General features: G+C 39.4%; 1 protein-coding gene and 1 long non-coding RNA gene across 3 annotated transcripts in view; one reads left to right on the forward strand and one right to left on the reverse strand.

Annotated features, from left to right (window-relative positions):
- Positions 1-1,205: 1,205 nt before the first annotated feature.
- Positions 1,206-27,987, reverse strand: part of LOC124787610 (probable serine hydrolase) — a 44,769-nt gene continuing 17,987 nt past the window's right edge. For both annotated transcript variants that reach the window (XM_047254365.1, XM_047254366.1), the window contains exons 2-3: positions 19,835-19,984; positions 1,206-2,946 (exon numbers count right to left, since the gene is read on the reverse strand). In XM_047254365.1, coding sequence (XP_047110321.1) covers positions 2,105-2,946; positions 19,835-19,984 — 992 coding nt within the window. In that variant the 3' untranslated portion in view covers positions 1,206-2,104. The remainder of the gene's footprint in view (positions 2,947-19,834; positions 19,985-27,987) is intronic.
- Positions 1,653-15,664, forward strand: LOC124787612. The gene is made up of 4 exons (XR_007015974.1): positions 1,653-2,656; positions 6,235-6,282; positions 7,160-7,653; positions 14,703-15,664. It is a non-coding gene; the product is annotated as an uncharacterized LOC124787612 (long non-coding RNA).

Raw genomic sequence — 27,987 nt, forward strand, 5'->3', positions numbered from 1 at the left:
ATCATTTGAAAAATATAGAATAATTTTACATTCATAGGTCAACATTTTTACACTGTTTGATAATTTAATATAGGGGTCATCTTACATTTACAGATGAAGCTTTGACAATTGAGATCAAGTGCAGATTTATGTGATAAACTTATTAAAAGTGCATAACTATGTTTCATTCTGACAGTGTATTAATTCTGTAAATATTAACTGTTCCAGTTTACTGTAATGTACTATTTTGACAATCTCCTGACAAATGACCAGGGTGATAAGTATCATATTCAAACATTTTATGTTTTTCATGTTGTCCTTTCTGACATGTTCCACACCCACAAAAATCATCTCATTTTTTGGGTCTATGGAATGAAAACAGAATTTTATCTAATCTAATCTTACGTTGAAGAATTCAGAAAGGTTGGAGCGGAAGCAGTGACGCCAGCTTGGATGAGAATATGAATGAATGTGGGGAGGGGAGTGAAGTGCAGACAGGAAATTTTGTATTTCCAACTGTGGGAATGAGTAACGTGTACCTTGGTCTCAGTTAAACCGCATTTTGGCTGATTCCATTTGAACTCCGAATTGACATGACTTCAAACTTGGACAAGTATTCAACAATAGTATACATAATTATGTTGTTATTGCTGTCACTTGAGAATGGTATAATAGGCCAAAATCATGACTGAATAAACACTTTGGATAATATTCTAGATCGGAAACAATGTTCTTTCTAAAATGTTGCACGACTATGGATGCAAAAAGTGGTGAAAACAGCAGTATTGGTTGCAGATTTGATTTACTTACATTATTTAACCAAGATGTGTGTTCTGCCTAATATAAGGTATCTTCGGATTGACCAGTATAGTGTTGGTAGGTGGGTTTTGGGTACCATGATTAGAGAAATGGCCAAAAAATACACTGCCCTCATCATACATAGTAAAATAAATCAAAGCAAGTATGTGCTCACATCATATGTTAAAAGCATAACACCGAATAACCTTGCAGGTCTTTGTAGCACAGACCATTGGGTACAACGCATAGATCAGGCCTGCATGTATTCCGTCACATGGTAAATACGCTGGAGGCACCATTATTCATTCTTTGATCTGATACATGCCATTATGTCAAAATCCTTTTAAAGATGTTTAATAGGAGACTAATTTTGCTACCAAAGAGACAGCAAATTTGTCATTTAAACCATAGTACAAAGTACACTACACTTACTCAGGTGGAAGAAGGAATTTATTCTGCTCACTAGCTTTAGAAGGGAAAAAAGGACTTTATTACAATTGTGTGTACTAATGTAACATCAAGATTCAGTGCGTACAATGTCAAAACAGCTCACAATAGTTTGAGAGTTTGCTTTAGTTGGTAAATAATGTACCACATCTGATTCAGATTCACCTATGTCAATCAGCTTCAACTTCATGATCATGTTTATGCAAATCTTGATTCTACATAACTATATATATTGGATCGAAAACAAAAATACTTTGTTCTGAAAACATCAACTGCAAAGCTAGAATTAATCAATTTTGTCACAGACATGATAACTGATGATATCTTCCTTGTAGATTTTCTTGAACCATTAATATCATTTCAGTGACAGAGAAAACACATAAAAATCCTATTAATGCCTAAATTTGTGGTCTACTTAGGCAAAACATTTTTACATATATCAATGGGAGAAGACAATGAGTCCTCATGAAACAAGTTTGTGTGTTGCATTCTGCTACTACATACTACATAGGGAAAAATAATGTTCTTGAGGGCTAGAGCATAGGAAGATTATTTTTTAAGCATTGATCTGAAACATTTCATATGGACCAAACATAAATCAGATCTACAGAACACCACAGTTAAACAAGAGGCTAAAAATATAAGGCTGTACAGAAGTCTCTGTGGGCATCCAGCAAGTACTCAATAACATTTCATTAAAACTTATACATACATACTATGTATGACTAGTGAGTTTTTCCCTGCAGAAGACCAGATTAAATAATCTGTTAATAACAAACACTACCATTCCAGTTTAATTTACAACCATCTGCCACGCCTCTTTTCTTTTTTTTCCCTATAGTTTATACAATTAATCTTAGTGTAGTAAACATGACTACGGTCATGATAACAGGAACTTGTTGATGAGATGTGATATCCTCTCTGGATTATTTAGATGAAGATGATGAGTGCCATCCACATTGTAATGATCCACTGTGCTGCCATTCTTCTTCATCATCTCTAGGGTCTTCATATACACTTCCTCATATATACCACCAATGAAACCTTGATTACCTCTTATGCTGAGGTTGCAGCATTTTACATTCTGAGCTAAGCCAATAAGAGCATCAAATGAGAGACGGCCCCAAACATGAGTCCTCAACCGTGGATCACGTGAGAAGTAATACCTGTGCTCATCACCATGAGGCACACGAATTGCTCCCCTCTCAAGCAGTATTTTACACGAGTCAATTGTTGGAGATTCTCGACTACCTTCATAAATCCGTTTCAGTATTTCCTCATAAGTGTAACTGGGGGGTTTACTTTCTTGCATTTTTTCTTCGACAGATATGATCCAGTCAGCAAACTGATAAGATTTAACATCAACATCTGGTATCTCAGCCATCATTGTCCTGGCACAATCAAGACTAACATATTTGTCTACTTCTTCAGGGTAAGTTGCAGCATATGCAAAACTTGTCGCACTGCCAAAAGAGTGTCCAATGAGTGATACCTTTTTCCATTTGAAATGCCTTGTAATCAAACGTAGTGCTAACACAGCATCCACAAACTGATAAAATTTTCCAACTGGAAAATGAGATGAATGTCCATGTCCAGGAAAGTCAATAGCCAAAAGTCCATCCACATTTAAATGAGGAACTAAAGGATCAAAAGTCCCAGCATTATCCTCATATCCATGTAAAGCAATTACTGGCTGGATATCCGTCCGTCCCCACCACTTACCTGTCAAGAAAGAAATGCTAAAGTAATCTGTAAAATATTGTAATTCACTAATTTTTGTGTTTTAGTTTTACCTTGACCGCAAAGTGAAAACATAATCTGCTGTTATTTGTATAAGTAATATTCTTCATGTAAAAATTCCGGGTTGATAGGCCGTGGTCGGAAACTCTCCCCTGACGTTTTGTCTCCCGCAGTCGGAGACGAAATGTCAGGGGACAGTTTTATACATTGATCACGGCCTATCAGCCCAGAAGTTTTAAGTGAAGACAATACCAGCCGTGAAAGCCTACATTGTTAAAAGATAATAGTCTTTCCTATGTCCCAGCAACATTGTGCACAGAAATTATTACTGACAGAAATGACTGATTCTTGTGCCACAATATTGAGTACTAATAGCCAGTATGTCCACACTTTTTTTTTTTTTTGTTACAATTATGATTTAGTAGTAAGAAGACATAGCTGACATTCTTCAGTGAGATCAACTTTTGCTGCTAATGATAAATTGTTAAAAACTGATGAGTCTGTAAAATCAGTTTCTAATCAAACTTCTAAAGAAAATGTCTGTTATGGACAACAGAGGAACATTACTACTACCTTCTAGCCAATATGTGGAACTTATAGTATGGAACAGTGGCTTTTGGAGGGAGTGCAACATTGACACCACATGTCACTGAATTATTCTGCTGTAGTTCGAAATTTTACACAACAGAGAAATATCCAACAGAATGCCATGCCAGATACCTGCATACAAGTCAATTAATCTGGAATGTGTACTGCATTTTTCTTCTTTTATTGTTTTAATTATTTATAGTTCCCTTAATTTGTTTCATTACTATGTGCTGCACAAATTGCCTGACCTCAACCTTGATTAAGTAATCATTACCTGAAAGAGGATGATCAAATAAGTTTCTAAATGTCTCCTGCTAAAAACACACATTTATGAAGTGATGGAGTTCATTAAAGACAACACTTGGCTTTCTCAACTGTAACATTATATATCCGGTTTCCAGGGGCTTTGATGCTTAAATGGTTGATTCTTATTTCTAATCAGTCTTAACGTTTAAAATAGTTTTTTTTTTTAAATAAACTGATGGACATAAGTTGTCCTTTAACCTCTTTTAGTAGTCTGAAATAAAGCTTCCCAGTTGTACTAATGTCATTGTACAAAGTCCGTCTCGGAACTGTTTGCATGGATACTTACAGCTCCTACTAGCCTGCTGCATTAATAAAATCTGCCACTATGGTGCTTAGCTTTGGACTATAGGTCCAGTTCTTTGATAATTCTGAGTGAATTCGATAACAACAAAGAGTGAAGTTTGAAGTAGTTCGATGCAAAATATATCATGCTTGAAAAATCTTTAAAACAGTTTTGCATAGTACTATTTATTTCTTTCTTCCTGCTGAATATGTACAAATACACTCCTGGAAATGGAAAAGAGAACACATTGACACCGGTGTGTCAGACCCACCATACTTGCTCCGGACACTGCGAGAGGGCTGTACAAGCAATGATCACACGCACGGCACAGCGGACACACCAGGAACCGCGGTGTTGGCCGTCGAATGGCGCTAGCTGCGCAGCATTTGTGCACCGCCGCCGTTATTGTCAGCCAGTTTGCCGTGGCATACGGAGCTCCATCGCAGTCTTTAACACTGGTAGCATGCCACGACAGCGTGGACGTGAACCGTATGTGCAGTTGACGGACTTTGAGCGAGGGCGTATAGTGGGCATGCGGGAGGCCGGGTGGACGTACCACCGAATTGCTCAACACGTGGGGCGTGAGGTCTCCACAGTACATCGATGTTGTCGCCAGTGGTCGGCGGAAGGTGCACGTGCCCGTCGACCTGGGACCGGACCGCAGCGACGCACGGATGCACGCCAAGACCGTAGGATCCTACGCAGTGCCGTAGGGGACTGCACCGCCACTTCCCAGCAAATTAGGGGCACTGTTGCTCCTGGGGTATCGGCGAGGACCATTCGCAACCGTCTCCATGAAGCTGGGCTACGGTCCCGCACACCGTTAGGCCGTCTTCCGCTCACGCCCCAACATCGTGCAGCCCGCCTCCAGTGGTGTCGCGACAGGCGTGAATGGAGGGACGAATGGAGACGTGTCGTCTTCAGCGATGAGAGTCGCTTCTGTCTTGGTGCCAATGATGGTCGTATGCGTGTTTGGCGCCGTGCAGGTGAGCGCCACAATCAGGACTGCATACGACCGAGGCACACAGGGCCAACACCCGGCATCATGGTGTGGGGAGCGATCTCCTACACTGGCCGTACACCACTGGTGATCGTCGAGGGGACACTGAATAGTGCACGGTACATCCAAACCGTCATCGAACCCATCGTTCTACCATTCCTAGACCAGCAAGGGAACTTGCTGTTCCAACAGGACAATGCACGTCCGCATGTATCCCGTGCCACCCAACGTGCTCTAGAAGGTGTAAGTCAACTACCCTGGCCAGCAAGATCTCCGGATCTGTCCCCCATTGAGCATGTTTGGGACTGGATGAAGCGTCATCTCACGCGGTCTGCACGTCCAGCACGAACGCTGGTCCAACTGAGGCGCCAGGTGGAAATGGCATGGCAAGCCGTTCCACAGGACTACATCCAGCATCTCTACGATTGTCTCCATGGGAGAATAGCAGCCTGCATTGCTGCGAAAGGTGGATATACACTGTACTAGTGCCGACATTGTGCATGCTCTGTTGCCTGTGTCTATGTGCCTGTGGTTCTGTCAATGTGATCATGTGATGTATCTGACCCCAGGAATGTGTCAATAAAGTTTCCCCTTCCTGGGACAATGAATTCACGGTGTTCTTATTTCAATTTCCAGGAGTGTAGATAGGCATTCAGATATGATGGCTGAAAAGAGTTTTTACTGAATAATGAGTCAAGAGCTTAATAACTGCTCAACACTTTTTCAGAATGAAACACACAACTTCATACGCCACGATTAACATGCCTGTATCAGAACACAAGAGAACAAGCACAGTTTTAGAACAAAACCAAATAGCTGTGGCCATCAGGAACAACCACCTATGAAATTTTTAGTCAACCTGTTTTAAGAATTTCAGTTATAAATGTCTTCCATTCCCTGAGTTCTTATCTTGGCGCACTGGAGTTGACAACAATGTGCTATTAGTAGAACACAAGAAGACAAGAATGTATCCTTCTATCTAAGGCCAGCAAATTTACTAGATTTCTAATAAAAGTGAGAAGATATATACAATTATAGATTTTGTTAGCCATACTGGTATGTATAATCAGAACATGAAATTTTTTCTCCTCAGGGAAGATTCACATATTTGAAGTTTCTGAGGACAATGCTGACATTTCAGGTAAATGATACAGCACAATTTTATAGAATTAAGAGAAAAACCTGTAATTACCATATCACATTACGAGTTACTAGTCTGTTTGCTTGATATTATAGCTTTACTCAAGAGGATAACTATTATGTGTGCAAAGAAAAATTATGTATTTAAGTAATGTCCTGGCACATCAGAAGTATATTTAACAGAAGAAGTAACAAGAGCAGACATACATCGTAGCATGAGCATATTGCTGTTTGAAACTACACATATGACCAAATACAGCACACTCAGCCCCCAGTCAGATTATTCTGCACTCCCATACAGACTATGCATCCTTCTCTAGGAATCAGAATGGTGTTTTATATTATGGTGCAGAAGTCATTAATAGGGTGTCCCACATAATTAAACACAGAGTAAACCCAAATACTCAGACTCACAAATCTAAATTCTGCATAACTGTAACATTTGAATCAAATATATCCTGATTTTGACAGTATAGAGACAGCTGGTAGTTGTCTGCATAAATATGAAATGCTTTGTTTGAAGTAACAGATAATAAAAGCAGCTGAGTAGTACATAAGGAAGAACAGTGTTGGTTCCTCCCACCAACCCCACAGTAGCTATTTTTTTCCTAAACTACATATATGAATTCCTCATTTGAAAAATACAGGGGTGTCATATTTGCAGATTAAACTACTGCTGCTGAGGTGAACATTTTTACAGTCTTTAATAGGTGTATATAGGGGTCATCTTATGTTTACAGATTAAACTTGTGTAATTCAAGTCATGTGCAGATTTATTTTTTGTCTTTAAACTACAGTTTGTCTGAATCTATTTGTAGCTTTAACAGAATTGACTTTAAAATTGGACAAATACTTAACTATTGTATACATTTCTGCAGGAGATGAGAGAAGTCTAGATAGCAGCCATTGCTGTACATACGTGTTTCATGCAGCAATGCAGCTGTGAAGTATGATGGAAACAAAAGAGGGTGTGTCAGCTGCAGGTTCTATGCAGCCAGTGAGAGAGCAGTGAACAGATGGCAGGTTTCAAAGCAAGAGACAAAGGAATATTGTCACATCTTCACATTAATAGAGACATGAAACATGCTATGTAGTCAGAAAAAAAGCAGCTGTATTCTCAGGGTCCATCGGAACCACAACCACAGAAACTGCAACAAATTCGGAAGAAACAACCAAATATTTTTGACAACCTAGACTATAAATTTCATTGCTGCTTTTACACAGAAATACTTTGTCTCTTCTTTCACCGGCTTAGGTGAAACTATCATACCAGATAATGATACCAGTGGTGATGGTGATAGTGGTGATGGTGATGAAAAATAGTGGTACCGCATGCAGACGGCTTAGACAGCATGCAAAAATGGAAGTGAAGGTAACAATTAATGTAAACATTTCATTTTGTTAATTTTATTTCTCCTTGTACTATGGAGACTATCAATAAATATCTTAAGTTTAAAATAGGTATAATGTTAACAAACGGAGAGTGATTTCAGTTCAGCAACTATTTTTTTTATCAGAACTGGAAATTTTTTAATTACTTGACTGCAGTATTCTATGAAGTTTTACTGTATTTGGAATGTTTTCTCAAGTTAGAATGAAGGGAGAAACATCTCATAGGTACATAGAGGGCAAACAACAAGTGCCATTCTGAGGAAGAGGAGGGGTCATGTTCGATCTTTTCCAAAGGAAATATCCTGGAATTTACTAAAACCAGTTAAGATAACCTAAACGTTGATAGCTAGATGAGGATCTGAACCATCTTTCTCATTAGTGTTGCACCATCTCACTCACTGCTTCCCTGAGCATGAGCCTGTAGACAACAGCTTTCCATTAGTAGCTCGTCAGTTTCATGTGGGTGTTTAGTTGATTCTCGACACAGAATACAACATTTTATGGGTAGCAAATGGAGTAATGGATATTTAAGTAGGTCAGAGAATTTAAATAACTGAGGTCTGATTTATAGTAAAAGCAACAACAATAATATTATTTGAAAAATATCACCAGGAAGAAAAATTATAAAAATGGCCTTACTTCAGAAGATAAAATTTGAAGGTTTTAGAAATGACATTTCCCATCTTGTTTATTATTCAGTGTATTTTTTCAGAACTGTAAGTTCAGCCTATTATGTTACTCAGGTTCAGAAGTAACAACATAATTATGTCACTTGAGAATGACATGTTGTTGTTGTTGTTGTGGTCTTCAGTACTGAGACTGGTTTGATGCAGCTCTCCACGCTAATCTATCCTGTGCAGGCTCCTTCATCTCCCAGTACCTACTGCAACCTACATCCTTCTGAATCTGCTTAGTGTATTCATCTCTTGGTCTCCCTCTACGATTTTTACCCTCCACGCTACCCTCCAATGCTAAATTTGTGATCCCTTGATGCCTCAGGACATGTCCTACCAACCGATCCCTTCTTCTAGTCAAGTTGTGCCGCAAACTTCTCTTCTCCCCAATCCTATTCAATACTTCCTCATTAGTTACGTGATCTACCCACCTAATCTTCAACATTCTTCTGTAGCACCACATTTCGAAAGCTTCTATTCTCTTCTTGTCCAATCTATTTATCGTCCATGTTTCACTTCCATACATGGCTACACTCCATACAAATACTTTCAGAAACGACTTCCTGACACTTAAATCTATACTCGATGTTAACAAATTTCTCTTCTTCAGAAACGCTTTCCTTGCCATTGCCAGTCTACATTTTATATTCTCTCTACTTCGACCATCATCAGTTATTTTGCTCCCCAAATAGCAAAACTCCTTTACTACTTTAAGTGTCTCATTTCCTAATCTAATTCCCTCAGCATCATTCGACTTAATTCGACTACATTCCATTATCCTTGTTTTGCTTTTGTTGATGTTCATCTTATATCCTCCTTTCAAGACACTGTCCATTCCATTCAACTGCTCTTCCAAGTCCTTTGCTGTCTCTGACAGAATTACAATGTCATCGGCGAACCTCAAAGTTTTTATTTCTTCTCCATGGATTTTAATACCTACTCCAGATTTTTCTTTTGTTTCCTTTACTGCTTGCTCAGTATACAGATTGAATAACATCGGGGAGAGGCTACAACCCTGTCTCACTCCCTTCCCAACCACTGCTTCCCTTTCATGCCCCTTGACTCTTATAACTGCCATCTCGTTTCTGTACAAATTGTAAATAGCCTTTTGCTCCCTGTATTTTACCCCTGCCACCTTTAGAATTTGAAAGAGAGTATTCCAGTCAACATTGTCAAAAGCTTTCTCAAAGTCTACAAATGCTAGAAACGTAGGTTTGCCTTTCCTTAATCTTTCTTCTAAGATAAGTCGTAAGGTCTGTATTGCCTCACGTGTTCCAACATTTCTACGAAATCCAAACTGATCTTCCCCGAGGTCGGCTTCTACCAGTTTTTGCATTCGTCTGTAAATAATTCGTGTTAGTATTTTGCAGCTGTGACTTATTAAACTGATAGTTCGGTAATTTTCACATCTGTCAACACCTGCTTTCTTAGGGTTTGGAATTATTATATTCTTCTTGAAGTCTGAGGGTATTTCGCCTGTCTCGTACATCTTGCTCACCAGATGATAGAGTTTTGTCAGGACTGGCTCTCCCACGGCCGTCAGTAGTTCTAATGGAATGTTGTCCAATCCTGGGGCCTTGTTTTGACTCAGGTCTTTCAATGCTCTGTCAAACTCTTCACGCAGTATCGTATCTCCCATTTCATCTTCATCTACATCCTCTTCCATTTCCATAATATTGTCCTTAAGTACATCGCCCTTGTATAGACCCTCTATATACTCCTTCCACCTTTCTGCTTTCCCCTCTTTGCTTAGAACTGGGTTTCCATCTGAGCTCTTGATATTCATACAAGTGGCTCTCTTTTCTCCAAAGGTCTCTTTAATTTTCCTGTAGGCTGTATCTATCTTACCCCTAGTGAGATAAGCCGCAACACCCTTACATTTGTCCTCTAGCCATGCCTGCTTAGCCATTTTGCACTTCCTGTCGATCTCATTTTTAAGACGTTTGTATTCCCATTTGCCTTCTTCATTTACTGCATTTTTATATTTTCTCCTTTCATCAATTAAATTCAATATTTCTTCTGTTACCCAAGGATTTCTACTAGCCCTCGTCTTTTTACCTACTCGATCCTCTGCTGCCTTCACTACTTCATCCCTCAGAGCTACCCATTCGTCTTCTACTGTATTTCTTTCCCCCATTCCTGTTAATTGTTCCCTTATGCTCTCCCTGAAACTCTGTACAAGCTCTGGTTTAGTCAGTTTATCCAGGTCCCATCTCCTTAAATTCCCACCTTTTTGCAATTTCTTCAGTTTTAATTTACAGTTCATAACCGACAGATTGTGGTCAGAGTCCACATCTGCCCCTGGAAATGTCCTACAATTTAAAATCTGGTTCCTAAATCTCTGTCTTACCATTATATAATCTATCTGAAACCTTTTAGTATCTCCAGGGTTCTTTCATGTATACAACCTTCTTTCATGATTCTTGAACCAAGTGTTAGCTATGATTAAGTTATGCTCTGTGCAAAATTCTAACAGACGGCTTCCTCTTTCATTTCGTAGCCCCAATCCATATTCACCTACTATGTTTCCTTCTCTCCCTTTTCCTACTGTCGAATTCCAGTCACCCATGACTATTAAATTTTCGTCTCCCTTCACTACCTGAATAATTTCTTTTATCTCATCATACATTTCTTCGTCATCTGCAGAGCTAGTTGGCATATAAACTTGTACTACTGTAGTAGGCATGGGATTCGTGTCTATCTCGGCCACTATAATACGTTCACTATGCTGTTTGTAGTAGCTTACCGGCACTCCTACTTTTTTATTCATTATTAAACCTACTCCTGCATTACCCCTATTTGATTTTGTATTTATAACCCTGTATTCACCTGACCAGAAGTCTTGTTCCTCCTTCCACCGAACTTCACTAATTCCCACTATATCTAACTTTAACCTATCCATTTCCCTTTTTAAATTTTCTAACCTACCTGCCCAATTAAGGGATCTGACATTCCACGCTCCGATCCGTAGAATGCCAATTTTCTTTCTCCTGATAACGGCGTCCTCCTGAGTAGTCCCCGGCCAGAGATCCGAATGGGGGGGACTATTTTACCTCCGGAATATTTCACCCAAGAGGACGCTATCATCATTAAACCATACAGTAAAGCTGCATGCCCTCAGGAAAAATTACGGCTGTAGTTTCCCATTGCTTTCAGCCATTCGCAGTACCACAACAGCAAGGCCGTTTTGGTTAATGTTACAAGGCCAGATCAGTCAATCATCCAGACTGTTGCCGCTGCAACTACTGAAAAGGCTGCTGCCCCTCTTCAGGAACCACACGTTTGTCTGGCCTCTCAACAGACACCCCTCCGTTGTGGTTGCACCTACGGTACGGCTATCTGTATCATTGAGGCACGCAAGCCTCCCCACCAACGGCAAGGTCCATGGTTCATGGGGGGAGGGAGAATGACATAACAGGACAAAATCACAATTCCAAATAAATGCACTGAACAACTGTTTGGCCAAAAACTGTTGCAACTTCTAAAATATTGCAGGACTTCGGGCACAAGTAAAAAAAAAAAAAAAAGGTCAATAGGAGACTGATTTCTCTACCAAAGAGACAGCAAAATTGCCATTTAAACCTTGATAGGGAGTACACACATGCAGATAGAGTCAAGGAATTTATTTTGCTCACTAGCATCAGGAATAAGAGGACTTGTTTACAACTGCGTGTACTAATGTAACATTATCTCTAGCATGAAGAATCCAGTGTAGAACATCTACTACATTTTCAAAAATTACAGACTGAAGCACAGAAAATTTATATGTAGATCTGTTACTGTGAAGAGGGATATGTTCTTTAAGAAATAATCACAAGCAAAGAGACAACAGTATTTAAGTCTGGAACTAGAAGTAATTTTCCTTACTTCACTCACAATCATCCCTAAAACATATTTTCATGTCAAATGCTTCTAGACAACAATATCAGTTACATGACAATCTTTTCCATTATTACCAGCGGAAGTCTGTAAATGTTCACTGCTGATGAGATAACTTGTAAGGAAGTGTACGAGATGTATGACAATTTCACAGACAAGCAATAAGATTCACAGCAGTTGATCAACAGCAAGTACATTAGGGGCAAACTACGTCACACAAAACTAAAATCAACTATTAATATCTGTGAGCAGTTGAGTGAATACTAGCTGGCTACAAAATCATCATTTAAGCTACTACTTCATAATCAATAGTCCACAGTTTTATAGTACATCAGTCATATGGAATTATTTTTTACTTGGAGACAAAAATTATCTTGAGATAACAACACAAAATAGAGATACAAGGTCCAGGAGGGACTATGTACATGCCTTTGTAGAAAAAAAGGAAGGGATGAATTTAACATACTATCAGTATAAATGTACTCGTTTGAAATGATTTACAGAAATGAACTTTAACTCTTTGTGATAAACTGTGTGACTAGTCCTTACCGTAAAGCAATGTGTGTGTTGTTCATTGTCAACAAAAGTGATGCAGCAACTGAGGGCAGGGTTAGGGGGTGGGGGGCTGCAGGTAAATTCCCTTTTAAAACATTGTTGACGTGGCTAAAACATAAGCATAAATATCATATCCTCATTTCACTGAACACTGTGTTAAATTACACAACACATGTTATTGTACAGTGCTTACCATACATACTCTATGCTCCATACAGACTACTACTATACATTCGTAATTTCTCCCCTCCCCTGTCCTTTGCAGCTCACACTGTTATTTCCTACAACAGCTACTGATGGTGATATGTGAGACTAGCTACACATCAGTACATGTTCCTAAGTTAACTTGTGAGATATCACTTATTGTCGGTGTGTCATAAAGCTGTTGCATTATTTCTACATCTACATCTATACTCTGCAAACCACTGTGAAGTGCCTGGCAGAGGGTATGTTCCATGATACCAGTTATTAGGTTTTCTTCTCATTCCATTCACATATGAAGCACAGGAAGAATGACTGAACACCTCTGTGCATGCAGTAATTATTTTAATCTTATCCTCATGATCCCTTTGTGAGCAATACATACTGGGTTGTAGTGTATTCCTAGAGTCATCATTTAAAGCTGGTTCTTGAAACTTTGTTAATAGACTTTCTCGAGATAGTTTACATCTGTCTTGAAGAATCTTCCAGTCCAGTTTCTTCAGTATATCTGTGACACTCTCCCGTAGATCAAACAAACCTGTGACCATTCATACTACCCTTCTCTGTATGCATTCAATATCCTCTGTTAGTCTTACTTGGTACGAGTCTCATACGCATGAGCAATATCCTAGAACCGAACGCACAGGTAATTTGTAAGCAACCCCTTCGTACACTGATTGCACTTCCCCAGTATTCTACCAATAAACTAATGTACACCACCTGTTTTACACATGACTGAGCCTATAAGACCATTCCATTTCACATCCTTACAAAGTGTTGTACCCAGGTATTTGTATGAGCTGGCTGATTGCAACAGTGACTTAATGATATTATAGTCATAGGATACTATGTTTCTTCATTTTGTGAAGTGCACAATTCTGAACATTTAAAGCAAGTTGCCAATCACTGTGCCACTTTAACATCTTATCAAGATCTGACTGAATATTTATGCAGCTTCTTTGAGATAGTACTTCATCATAGATAAGTACATAATTTATAAAAAGCCTGATTTTACCATTAATATTGTCTACAAGGTCATTAGTATACAACATGAACACCAGTGGTCCCAACATACTTCCCTGGGGCACACGTTTAGTTACTTCTCAATCTGATGACTCTCCATCTAAGATAACACGCTGTATCCTTCCTGCCAAAAAGTCTTCAATCCAGTCACAAATTTCACTTGATACCCCATATGATCCTACTTTTGGAGTAAGCATAGATGTGGTACTGGGTGAAACACTTTTCAGAAATATAGAAATACTGCATCTACCTGACTGCTTTGATTGAAAGCTTTCAGTATGTCATGCAAGAAAAGTGCAACTTGGGTTTCACATGATAGATGTTTTCAGAATCCATGCTGGTTGGCATTGAGGAGGTCATTCTGTTCAAGATACCTCATTATGTTTGACCTCAGCATATGTTCCAAGATTCTACAACAAATCTTTGTCAAAGCTATTGGACGGTAGTTCTGTGGATCACTTCTGCTTTCCTTCTTGTAGATGGGTGTGACCTGTGCTTTTTTCCAAGAATTGGGTATGGTTTGTTGTTCGAGGGATGTATGATAGATTATATTCAGAAGAGGGGTCTGACTCAGCTGGAAATTCAGTACAGAATCTGACAAGGATTCCATTGGGCCCCACAGCTTTGTTCAATTTTAACGATTTCAGCTGTTTCTCAACATCATTGACACTAATACTTATTTCATTCATATTTTCAGTGGTGTCAGGATTAAATTTGGACAATTCTTCTGGGTTTTCCATTCTAAAGGAACTACTCAGTATAGTGGCACCCACCGAGTCAAGAGGACCCGCATCAGAGCAGCAGCAGCACTTGTGTGATAAACTGTAAATTAATTTAGTCATTGTTTTTTGTTCATGTGCTTCTGCAAAAAAGTGAACTGTACATGTGTATTTTACTGTGATTAGAAAACTAACTGTAGTGTTCGTTTTTGCGTGAGTCTTGTGAATATCATCGTATAGGGCAACTTCCTAGTGTAAATTTTCTGTGTGTAGAGAAATTTATTTCTGTTTAATAGCTTGCGCTCTGAGTTCAGTGAGAAAGCTGCACACAAACTTTTAGTGTTTCTTTATTCTCCTTTGGTATATTTTCAAACTCAGTAACACCTTTTGAGACTTTATATCTATTTTATACACAGTATTATATGGCTAGGGATTCTGCTTATGTGAGCGGACACAAGGAGAGTTGCCTGCTGTCCATAAACAGCTGGAAGCTGCATTGTCTACTGTCCACATGCTTCTAGCTAATACTCAAAGTTGCAGTGATGTCGGGGAGCCATGGGCGAGACCTGTGACACCTTTGGTGTCACTGGAATCCCCTGGTGGCCTGGACATCACTGTGACTTCCGATATGCAATATCTGACCGGTGCATCCTCACTCCAGAGTGGGTGGCAGACAGTGGTCAGTCCGCATGTCACTAGGCGGAAGGCGAAAGAGGGAGCAGGCCGTACGGATGGATCCTTATGTCTTTGCAACAGGTATGAGGTGCTTCCCAGTGTTGATAACTTTGAGCCAGCACGGGATGCTTCTCCTGTTGGGCCAGTGATCGATTTTCCTTCCCAGACCAGACAAGTACAGAGGGTGGGTATGCTAGTCATCGGAAGCTCCAATGTTAGGCAAGTGATGGAGCCCCTCAGGGAGATAGCAGGCAAGGTGAAGAAGAATTCCAGTGTGCATTTGGTTTGTTTGCCAGGAAGTCTCATCCGTGATGTGGAGGAGGCCCTGCCGGTGGTTAATGAGCAAACTGGGTGCAACCGGCTGCGTGCCGGTGGTTAATGAGCAAACTGGGTGCAACCGGCTGCGTGTAGTGGCACATGTCGGCACAAATGACGCCTGCCACTTGGGTTCTGAGGCCATCCTCAGCTCCTTTCGGTGGCTGGCTGATTTGGTGAATGCAACTAGCAACACACTCAGAGTGCAGGTTAAGCTGTCTATTTTGTAGCATCATACGCAGGGTTAATCGCGGTCCTCTGTTTTGGAGCAGAGTGGAAGGTCTAAGCCAGAGGCTCAGGCAGCTCTGCAACACTATCGGATGCAAATTTCTCGACCTCCACTATTGGGTGCAGAATTGTAGGGTTCCCCTTAATAGGTCAGGCATGCACTACACGCAGGAAGTGGCTACTAGGGTAGCGGAGTACATGTGACTTGCACATGAGGCATTTTTACATTAGAGGTCCCCTCCCTTGAGAGCAAACACAATTTGCCTGTTAGACCAGCCACAGCGACCTAAGAGAATCTTGGTCCTTGCAGATAAGAGAGAGAAAAGTTTAATATGAGTTTATTAAACTGCAAGAGCATCCAAGGAAAGGTCCCAGAATTAGTATCGCTTATTGAAGGTTATAATGCACAGATAGTATTGGGAACTGAAAGCTGGTTGAAGCCAGACATCAAAGACAATGAAATCCTAAGTTCCAACTGGAATGTTTATTGTAGGGATAGGTTAGTCACCAGTGGTGGCAGCACTAGGCATTAGTAATTTTCCTGATCATGCCATTGTAATAGGGGGTGACTTCATCTTGCCGGGTATAGATTGGGAGCATTATACCACAAAAACTGGTGCCAGAGACAGGGAACTTTGTGGCAATGTTCAGGATGTCTTGTCCAAAAATTATCTTGAGCAGTTAGTTAGAGAACCAACTTGTGAGGATAACATCTTTGACCTCCTGGCAACAAACAAACCTGAACTTTTGAATCATTTAACATAGAGGAAGCTATCAGTGATCATAAGGCTGTGACAGCATCTATGACGACCGATCCTAGAAGGAATGTTAAGAAAGATAGGAAGATATATTTGCTCAGCAAGGGTGACAGGATACAAATTACAGAATATCTCAGCAGTCAGCATCAAATATTCAGTGATGAGGATGAAGATGTGGAGAACACATGGAAAAAATTCAAAGGCATTGTTCAATATGCCCTAGACAAGTATGTTCCGATAAGGTTTTAAGGAATGGGAAAGATCCACCATGGTTTAATAGCCATGTTAGAAAAGTGCTTCGTAAACAAAGAGCACTTCATCTCAGGTTCAGGAGAAGTAAAAACCCCACTGACAAACAAAAGCTGAACGAAGCGAAAATGAGTGTAAGGAGAGCAATGACAGAAGCGTTCAATGATTTTGAAAGTAAGACGTTGTCAACTGACCTGAGTAAAAACACTAACAAATTTTGGTCATATGTAAAATCAGTAAGTGGGTCAAAATCATCTATTCATTCTCTCAGCGACCACACTGGCACTGAAACAGAAGATAACAGAGAGAAGGCCGAAATACTGAATTCCATCTTCCAAAGTTCTTTCACTGTGGAAGGTCATAACGCTGTCCCTCCTTTCAATCGTCATGCGAACGTCAAAATGGCAGATATTGAGATAACCAACCACGGAATTGAAAAGCAGCTACAATTGCTTAGTAGTGGAAAGGCTTCAGGATGAGATGAGCACCTATAAGATTCTATAAAGATTATGTGAAAGAACTTGCTCCCATTCTAGTAGTAATTTATTGTAGATCGCTTGAGCAATGAAAGGTACCTAACGACTGGAAAAAAGCACAGGTCATTCCCGTTTTTAAGAAAAGACTATAAGACAGATCCACACAATTATAGACCTATGATGACATCAATCTGTTGCGGAATTATGGACCATGTTTTATACTCAAGAATTATGACTTTCTGGGAAGATGAACAGCTTCTCTATAAAAATCAGCATGGATTCTGCAAACAGAGATCCTGCGAAACTCGGCTCGCTCTGTTCCTCCATAAGATCCACAGCGTAGTGGATGCTGTGTTCCTTGATTTCAGTAAGGCATTGGACACCGTCCCGCATTGCCGTTTAATGAAAAACATACGAGCTTACAGAGTATTGGAGCAGACCTGTAATTGGATTAAAGACTTTCTTGCAGACAGAACTCAACACATCGCTCTTAATGGAACTAAATCGACAGATATAAAGGTAATATCTGGAGTACCCCAGGGAAGCGTTCCTGTTGCTGTTCAATATATATATAAATGATCTAGTAGAAAGCTTTGGTTGCTCTTTAAGGCTATTCACAGATGATGCAGTTGTTTATACCAAAGTAGCAACACCAGAAGATAGTAAGAATTTGCAGAATGACCTGCAGGGAATTGATGAATAGTGCAGACACTGGCAGTTGACCCTGAACATAAATAAATGTAACATACTGCCCATACATAGGAAAAGAAATCCACTACTGTACAGCTACACTATTGATGACAAACAGCTGGAGACAGTGTCTGCATAAGATATCTAGGCGTAACTATCCAGAGTGACCTTAAGTGGAATGTCCATATAAAACAGATAGTGGGAAAAGCAGACACAAGACTCAAGACTCATTGGAAGAATCTTACGGAAATGTAACTCATCCACAAAAGAAGTGGCTCATAAGGCACTTGTTACTCTACTGGCAGACGTTACAAGAGAGACATTGTGCATCGTGGAGGGATTTACTATTGGAATTTTGGGACAGCATTTTTCAGGAGGACTCAGACAACATATTACTTTCCCCCACATAAATCTCACATATCGACCATGAGGAGAAAATTCGATAAATTAGAGCCAATACAGAGGCCTAATGACAATCATTCTTCCCACACACTATTCATGAGTGGAACAGGATTGGAGGGATCAGATAGTGGTACCGAAAGAACCCTCCACCACACATCATTAGGTAGCTTGTGGAGTATGATGTAGATGTAGAATTAATTGTTGCATGATTAAAGTCTCCAACACTGATTGCATTATGATTGGGGACTTGTGTATAAGTGAGCTGAAGTTTTCTCTAAAGTTCTGGTTACACCAGGATACACATCTAGTGGGCAATAGAAGGATCCAATTACCATTTATGCCCACCCTTGACAATGAGTCTTGCTCAGACAATCTCAAGTGCAGCTTCAGTTTCTATCTCGGTGGGTCTGAATTTCTTGTCTACTGTGGCAAATACACCATTTCCATTATCCATTTGCCTATTTATTTGATATACTCGCACACTCAAATTTTCCCCAAAAAATCTCACTGCTATCAGTTTCAGGTTTCATTACATAGTCAGATACTAGGCTTAGTTAATCAATTATTACAATAAATTTATTTTAATCCTTAATTTACCATTGTGGTAACACACACCACCCCAACTTGACAAAAAGCTCTAATTTATTAACCGAACTGAAAATCAACACAAATACTGGTGAATGACGTAGACAACAACAGTTAAGATGGTTGTACTTCCTATAGTCTATTTGTATATGTTAGAGATTGAGTTTAAAACCATGTTTGATGTGAGCAATATACTGGCCACTGTTGTGAGTAATTCTCCTCAAAATTCAAAACCACCTCCTTGAGTCTTGACTCCAATTAATCCATACTCACACAAATTCTTGGATATGTCAAGGAGTATTTCCCATCTATGATTATGTTTGTCTGGAATCATACCACATTTTTATGATAGTGTAGGGAAAGGGACTGTGCTTCCCTTTCTTCATTGCATTTCACCCCTGCTACATGTTTCTGACTGTTCATTTCCTACAAACAAGTACAGTTTGCATTCTCCATCACCTGCCACATTTTAACCCAAGGGGGCTCTATAGCAGTAAATGTTATATAAATTAAAGACCAAGGCTACATTGATATATGCAAGCCAGTTGTACCAACAGTTCTGCTTTGAAACTTATTACATGGTTGTGTATTCATGCTTGTAATTTGTATCACACAATGTAAATGAGATTAATATCTGTGTGTGTGTGTGTGTAGAAAATTACATAACACAACTAATGCAAAATTACATAACACAACTAATGCATGAGAGATCACGTGCAAACGTGTACGTACCTGCAATATGCCCCCACGGTACTGGTATTTTTATCTCCTCTGGTTCTTTTCTTACAGTTTCTGTACTGAAAAATTTGTTGCACCCACAACATGCTAAAACATGTGGAATCTTCCTCTGTACACCAGCAATGGTCCTTAATGCATTCATGCCTGGAAGGAGTTCAATCAAATATCATGTTGTCATCACTGACTTATGTAAGGAAAATATTAACAATCAAACCAGTTGAAATAATCAGTATCTGGAATGATGGTTTTGGTATTTCCATCAATAGCTGGGTTCACCCCTATAGTTTATAGTTTATGCATGGAAAAATCAATACGGAAGTAATTTTTATGTGATTTTGTTGCAACCATCAACTTTTTTACTTAAATTTAATTATTACTAAAATACTGAGTTTGTGGAAGGAAGAGCAGTCAACAGTGAGAATATTTAAATTTATTGTCAAAGAGATCAAGCAAATGATTCTCATCATGGGTAAGGATTTGGTGATGTAAACAAAATGTAGCAGTAAGCATATGCTTGTAGCTGAATAGAAGAAATGAGCTTCAACAGGTGTTTGAGATGGGTGACAAAGAAAAATGAACAAGATCAAATTAAGGAATTATGCTTAAGAGAGACAAATATCTTTATTTACACTGTCATATGGTAGTAATTTTTTTTATTGCTTTAAAAGTGGTATCACTTAAAAAATAATGCTCATTCAGTCAGGCTAATAAGTGACAGTTTGAATCAAAAGTTGGAAATCAAAAAGGTTTCTAATTTAGGATAAGGTCTCAGCATATCATTCAAATTACACAAAGTGATTTGAGGATATGTGCAATCTCATTCCATCAATTTTTAACAATTTCTTTTATCTGTAACATATAAAGAGAATGAGCACTGTAAGCCTCTGCTAACTGCGGCATTAAACATTTCACTTGCAGTGTAAACTGTGAAGCAGACAATTTCTCTTATTTGTTTGTGAAACATGGGGTGTAATGTAACAAGTGGCGGTTATTATTATTATTATTATTATTATTGAATATAATTATTATTTTCATTTAATGTAGTGACATGTTAAACTAGTACAACATCATTAAAAAATCAACCAAACATATAAAAAAAATGGAAAATCAAGGATGGACTGTAACAATATTATGAATAGGGTAGTTGCTACTCACCATATAACAGATATGCTGAGTTGCAGATAGGCATAACAAAAATACTGTCACAAAATGAGCTTTCAGCCAACAAGGCTTTTATCAACAGTAGACCACACACACACACACACACACACACACACACACACACACACACACACACACACACCAGTTCACCCCAGTGACGCTGTGTATATGTGCCATTCAGTTGTATGGAATCAGCACAGTAAGATAGGTCGACAAGAAGATGAAAGAATGGCAGAGAGGAGCTAGAGCTACAGCTACATCTACATCTACATTTACATATATAATCTCCAAGCCACTAAATAGCACATGCTGTGGAGGGTACCCTGTACCCCCACCACTCATTTTTTACCATTCCCCTCACAAATAGAATGAGGAGAAAATTATTGCTGTATGCCTCCGTATGAGCCCTAATTTCTCAAATCTGAGCTTTGCAGCTCTTACGTGAAATGTTTGTTGGCGGCAGTAAAATCATTCTGCAGTCAGCTTCAATGCAAGTTCTCTACATTTCCTCAACAGTGTTCCTCAAAAAGAAAGTTGGCTTCCCTCCACTGATTCCCATTTGAGTTCATGAAGCATCTCCAAAATACTTGCCTGTTATTCAGACCTACAAGTGCAAATCTAGCAGCCTGCCATTGAACTGCTTCGATGTCTTCCTTTAACCCAAGCTGGTGCATATCCCGAAGATCGTGCAGTACTATTCACTTTCCCTACCACAGTCCTCAAGTGCTTGTTCCATTCTACATTGCTTTGCAACATTATGCCCTGGTATTTGAATGTCATAACTGTGTGAAGCAGGATAATATTCTTGTCTCGGATGAACACTCAGACACATATGGATTCCAAAGTAAGTCTTCAAGCCACTATCATATCTGGAACCTATTCCATATGCTCATACCTATATTAACAGTCTGCAGTGTGTCAAATGCTTTTTGGAAATCTAGAAATATGGAACTTGGCTGTTGCCCTTCATCCGTAGTTCACAGTATGTCATTAGAGGAAAGGGCAAGCTGAGTTTCGCACGAGTGATGCTTTCTGCAACGAAGCTGATTTGCTTTTTGTTTTATGGTTTCAAGGAAATTTATTGTAGTCAAACTCTGAATACATTCAAGAATTCAGCAGTAAACTAATTTTCAGGATATTGGTCTGTAATTTATGGAGCCAGTGTTTTTTCCCTTCTTATATACAGGAGTCACCTGCAGTTTTTTCCAGTTGCTTGGGATTTTGTGCTGGGTGAGAGATTCACATTAAATGCAAGCTAAGTGAGGGGGCAATGCTGAAGAGTGCTTTTTGTAAAAAATACTGGAATTCCATACAGATCTGGAGACATTTGTTGTCAACTCCTTCAGTTGTTTCTCCATGCCAAGGATGCTTATTACTACGTCGTCCATAAGGGAGTCGGTGTGATGGTTAATTTACTGTAGTTTGTATGATTCTTCTGACTGAATGATTCCTTAAATGTGAAATTGAGAACTACGGTTATCCTTTTGTTATGTTTTACTGCCACACCAAACTGGTCAACAAGTGTATGGATAGAAGCCTTAGGTCCGCTTTGTGATTTTACGTAGGGTCAGAATCTTCTCACGTTCTCAGCCAGATCTATTGCTAAGGTATGACAGTGGTGGTGGTTGTTGCATGCTTCGCACATAGCTATCATGTTTGCACATATACATGACTTGACTTTGAATAAGGTTGCCTGATATGTTGTTTTATCAATACAGATTGCCTGATGTGTCTACAGGGAATGGTGCACCATTTGCAGCCCTGTACCATAGTGTAAGAAAAGCTGACAGGGACAGGAGACGAGTGTCACACCTTGTCAATGACAACCGGTTTTAAACCTGAATCGAATTAATGTTGTCAGTGAATCAGGTTCAAATCAACCAGTTTCTGAGTGAACAGTGTGGAGGAAACTGTCTGCAACAGACATCTGGAGTTAGGTACTTCACAAAAGACAACTGCTCACTGTGCTACACAATTGGCCAAACAACCTGAAAACTGGATGATAGCTGATGAGAGGTGTGTAACTGGATCCAACAAGTGACAATTTTGTCTTTTTTTAAAGTGATGCAAGGTGTCATGTGCACAGACAGGCAAATGAGGTGTTTAACCCACAGTACATGGAGGCTGTAGTTCAGGCCAGAGGTGGTTCTGTGATGTTATGGAGGCATTTTTCATACTACCATGACTTGGAAGCCACTCTGGCTGATTAGTGTGAACATGAACCAAGATGTTTATTTCAATATTATTAGTGAGCAACTGTTGACGTTTCTGTATACTCCTGTTGTCCAAGATGACAGCAGCCAAGTTCACAGGACTGCACACAAACTTTACTGGTTTGACACACATTCAGGCACTTTACGTCATCTCAACTGGCCTTCTAAATCAGGTAGAAAATGTCTGGGACTGTTTGGAAAAGTTGATGAAATGTAGCTATCAACACTCTCACGACTATTAGCTCTACAGGATCTAATCATCAGTGAGTGGCTTAAGCTGCTTATCACATACCTGACGAAATTTGTGGAAACACTTCTTTGACAAACTGAGGCTATTGTGCCATTATAAAGCACAGCCTGTACATTGAAAGAAGAGTGCTGAAAGTTGTGGTAGTCTCTGCAGCGACTACCTTGCGTATCTGCCACGACCAATCATTTAATCTGATTTTTTATAGGTCTCTCGGTGTTGTTGTATTTCTATAGAAGGCTACTAATTTTCAGCAGCATTTTGCACTTGGCATTTGAAAGCTTTAAAAACTACTGCCAGATGCCACAGCTTGTTTAGCATATGAAGTATAGAGGCGGTGTTACATGGTATCTCCTGGGACTCCTAATTTTTTTAATCTGGTATGGTTGTCAACTTTTTTATTCAAAGAGCCGAGTGAGAAATATAGAGTGTCTTCTATGGATGATTACGAATTTGAATGAAATGTAAGCATTTTTAGGACATATTTCATACTATTAGAAAAAAATTGTTCTGAAAATTACTGCCAGAAACAGATGTATATAATTATCAATTCATGAAAACATACACAGAGACAAACATATAAATAAATTAAATTCCAATGATGAAAGTCTACTGGAGATACTACGCAAAAGTAACAGCACCACGAAGAGAGAAGAATATGGAAAGGAAAAAATTAAGATTGCACTTTTCAAATCAGTTATGTTCACAATATGTAATAAACTGGAACAAAATAAATGGAAAAAATAAAATAAACTGCTCAAAAAATGTTTAGAACCACCTGCATCTTTGCAAATATGTCCAGGCTTAGATTCAACAGGAGTAAGAAACGAAAGAATAAGTCTTAAAAAACTAAAACATAGCTTTACTGTGAAATAAAAACAAAATACAGGTAGCCTAGTTGAAAGTGCACATCTTTTTGCATGAGTTAAATCAAAATTTGCTGGTGAGTAATATTCAGTACTGTGCATTTTAACATGCTCAGATCCTCCTCAATAATCCACCACAAGATGGTCAACATATTGCTACGAAAGCTGTTTCACTCTTTGATGGTAGCCCACGTGAGGTGAAACCATTATGTGAAAACCATTCAGTTTGATTGCTCCTTCCTCCTGGAGCAAGGTGTTCTTGATATGGGTGCAATGTACTCATGTATTATTGTCTTGAATTATGAACGTATTGTCAAAACATCAACTGCTGGACTGGACAACAGGCCAAACTGTACGGTCTTCAAATCCCCCCCACTGTAGGGTCTAGAGGTATTTGACATATATACTACACAATACTAGCCCAACATACAACAGGCACATTTCCCTGCTGAACTCTCAAGACTGCATGCCGGAGATGTGCACAGGACCTGGTTGCCTACACACTCTTCTATGACACTTAACAGGTGTCACACAAATTTAGGTCAATGTTCAAGTCCAGTTGTTTATAATGGATACTTAAGAGGCAAAATTGATAGTGTGAAGATGGTTGTACGCTTTGACACAGACCTCCCAGTTCCCTCAAAAAATCCTGTATGTAGTTCTGTTGCATTCTCCTCAGAGTATGTACTGACCATAATTTTTATGTAGTAGCCATCAGCTGGTGTTTTTCAGTGTGGGAAACTACTACGAAGTAGATCTCTCAGTTGTGGTTCACTCGCAACGGACATTGGGGACTAGTCCCACTGGAAATTTAGTGATATAATTTTACTCTCTGTATTTTTTCGGGATTATTTCGAACAATTTGAGTACAACATAACTTTGCTATAGTACAAGTGACAGAGACCAGATGTAATCAGGGCCACTTTCCAGTGCTTTGTTGCAGAGACATGATGTCACTCTGTGCTATCTGTAGGTACGCTATTGATCCAGTGTCAGGGGCCAGAGTAAAGTGGCCTGTACGCCCTCCACAACCCAGGCTTGTAAAATTGCAGTCGCGGTGACATGACCAAGCATTCCCGTTCTCTGCTTCGCTTCCCCGCTACAGCACAGTGTAGGGCCAGCTTGGGTGGGCCTGCTAGATGGAAAGCAATTCACGCATACCCAACACTTTCCCAACAGCAAAGCAAACCAAGCTGTCTCTCTGCCGTTCTAGCCCTCCTCCCCACTTAGGGCGGCAACGCACTAGGCAGCCTGGCTGCGGCAGCCAGTAGAATACAGTGATAGTCATTTGAAGAGGAGTTGGGAGGAAATAACAAAAATAATGTGTGAGCAGAATATGAGTGAAAATGAGAAGAATGAATTCGGTGTTTTTTTTTTATTTACTACATAATGAACATTTGTTATACGTGCAATAATGGAAAAGAGGGTATCAATTTACACTTAACAATAATTGATACTAAATCACTTGGAAGCAGTAATAGTTACATACACGATCTAAATGACACAGATAATTACTACCCCAGTGCAATTCTGTTTTGCCACTCCAACGGATTTTCATTTGTAAAATAATCCGCAAATAAATCCCTATATGCTGATGATGAGTGGCACCCTGTCCCCGTACGACCTGGGGGAATTTCCAGTTCTGGAGGTACATACAATGTGTCGTCAAATTTATAACCATCTCTTTCGTGCACATAATTGTGTGAAACACCGCACGCTTTTATTATGGCAATTGCGAAGTCTTCTCGAACGTCCATTGGGCGATGAAAAATTCTCCATTTGTTTGCCAGAATGCCAAACGTGCATTTTATAAAACGCCTAGCCCGAGAAAGTCGGTAGTTAAAGATTCTTTTCTCGTTTGTTGAGCTCCTTCATCCTTAAGGACGCTCCACAAGTAGAGGATGAATCCACTTCTTTTTTTGGCTTTGCGTTTCTTTCGAGTCAGAAGGTAGGCAATTATTACATCTTCCACGTCCATCTTTTTCGGCTGATCGATCACGACTGTCAGCTTGCTGCCACAAACTGGCTGCTCAACATTTCTGGCTGCCGCAGCCAGGCTGCCTTGTGCGTTGCCGACCTTATTCACACGATGTTTGAGGCCACGCGCCGAAGATCTGCGGCCAGAGCTGTAGCATGGCGATCCTATGCCCCTGGCAGAACTGCTAAAGCTGCCCCTTCCGAAACTATCGTTCTGCAATTTTTTCTACAAACATGTAAGCAATTTTGTAATTTTTAGAGCAGGTTCAATAAAAATGAAGCTTTATTGAAAAAATATTATTTAAATGAGCTATATAGATGAAAAATATTGCACACGACACATTAAATGTATCATTGTACTAAATAAATTATAAACTGTACAAAAGAATTGAAAGTAAAACAAAATTTATGTCTTATTGTTTGTGGCAGTTACATTGGCTTTATCGTTATGTATAATAAAGAACAGATTTTATTTGTACCAATTAAACTATTGACAGTTGCAATTAGGCATTGTAATCATAGCCGTAACAGCAGAGGACGTGCATTGTTGGTGCTGCATTTTTAGCAATTTTGACCGAGATAAACTCACGCTGCAGGATTTCTGTTCAGCACGCCAGTGTAGAAGTGTGCACAGAAATAGAAAAATCCAAGCAATACGCACGTTTATTTATATATAAAGGCCAATTTCAGAATTTTCCATTGTGTGAGAGCGCGAATACAAGATTCGTGTGTCGATTTGATGTTCTAGATTCGCGTATTTTACTGTTTGCGTTGCTTCTGCATAATGTTTCATTGATTGTATCAATACCCGTTTGTATTTTGCTACATGTGAAATTTCGAACATTCGCGAGTGCCGCGATAAACTCGTACGCTTTTCGTCAATTATAGGCTTACATTAAATCGTGCTCCTCTTACATCTTTGAGGGCAGTGGACCTATCCTTGTTCAAAACAATGTCTCTAATTTCATTGTACAATTACGCGAAAATAGGTTATTTCTGAGAATTTTCGGACGCGTACAAAACTATGTTTTTTGTAAGTTACAGTACGGGTGTTTTGGATATGTAACTTCGCAGCAAATCAGCGTTTGTCATTCGCTGTGTTGACAACGGATACTTCACCCTGAATTTCATTGTATATCAAAGCAAATGAACATGCGATTTGAGAATTTTCAGAAGTTATCCTTGCCCCTTGTATGATCTACGAGAAATTTGTAGCGGATTGGCATTTGTGATTTGGTTACTGTAGCAGGTGATTTAACAAACATATTGCGTTATATGAAGTTTTCCCTTAAAGAGGAGTCGCCCAAAGTACTATATGCATTTATCTATGTAACTCAGTTTTTGAGTTCGCTAACAACTGTATTTAACCTCTAAACGTGTTGGGAAACTAGAAATCTTTACCACAGGTTTTTGTGTTACCTTAAGAGAAATCTTGTTTTGTGAATGTGCTTCAATTCTTATAGGGAATTTGCAACTTTGTAGGTCAACAGATTAAAGGATAACCATCAGGTGTAATTTAAAATTATTTGTTCATTACTAATAATACATCACAACAGCCAAAATGCAGCCCTATCGTGAGTGCTGTTTTCGAATACGGGGTGAGTTGGTTGTCGTTCGTAAGCACCTGAAAAATGCCCTGACTACTATCAAATGATTGGCAGTTGTTATGAATCGGTGTGCTGG

The sequence above is a fragment of the Schistocerca piceifrons genome, chromosome 3, assembly GCF_021461385.2.
Source record: "Schistocerca piceifrons isolate TAMUIC-IGC-003096 chromosome 3, iqSchPice1.1, whole genome shotgun sequence".
Taxonomy (NCBI): domain Eukaryota; kingdom Metazoa; phylum Arthropoda; class Insecta; order Orthoptera; family Acrididae; genus Schistocerca; species Schistocerca piceifrons.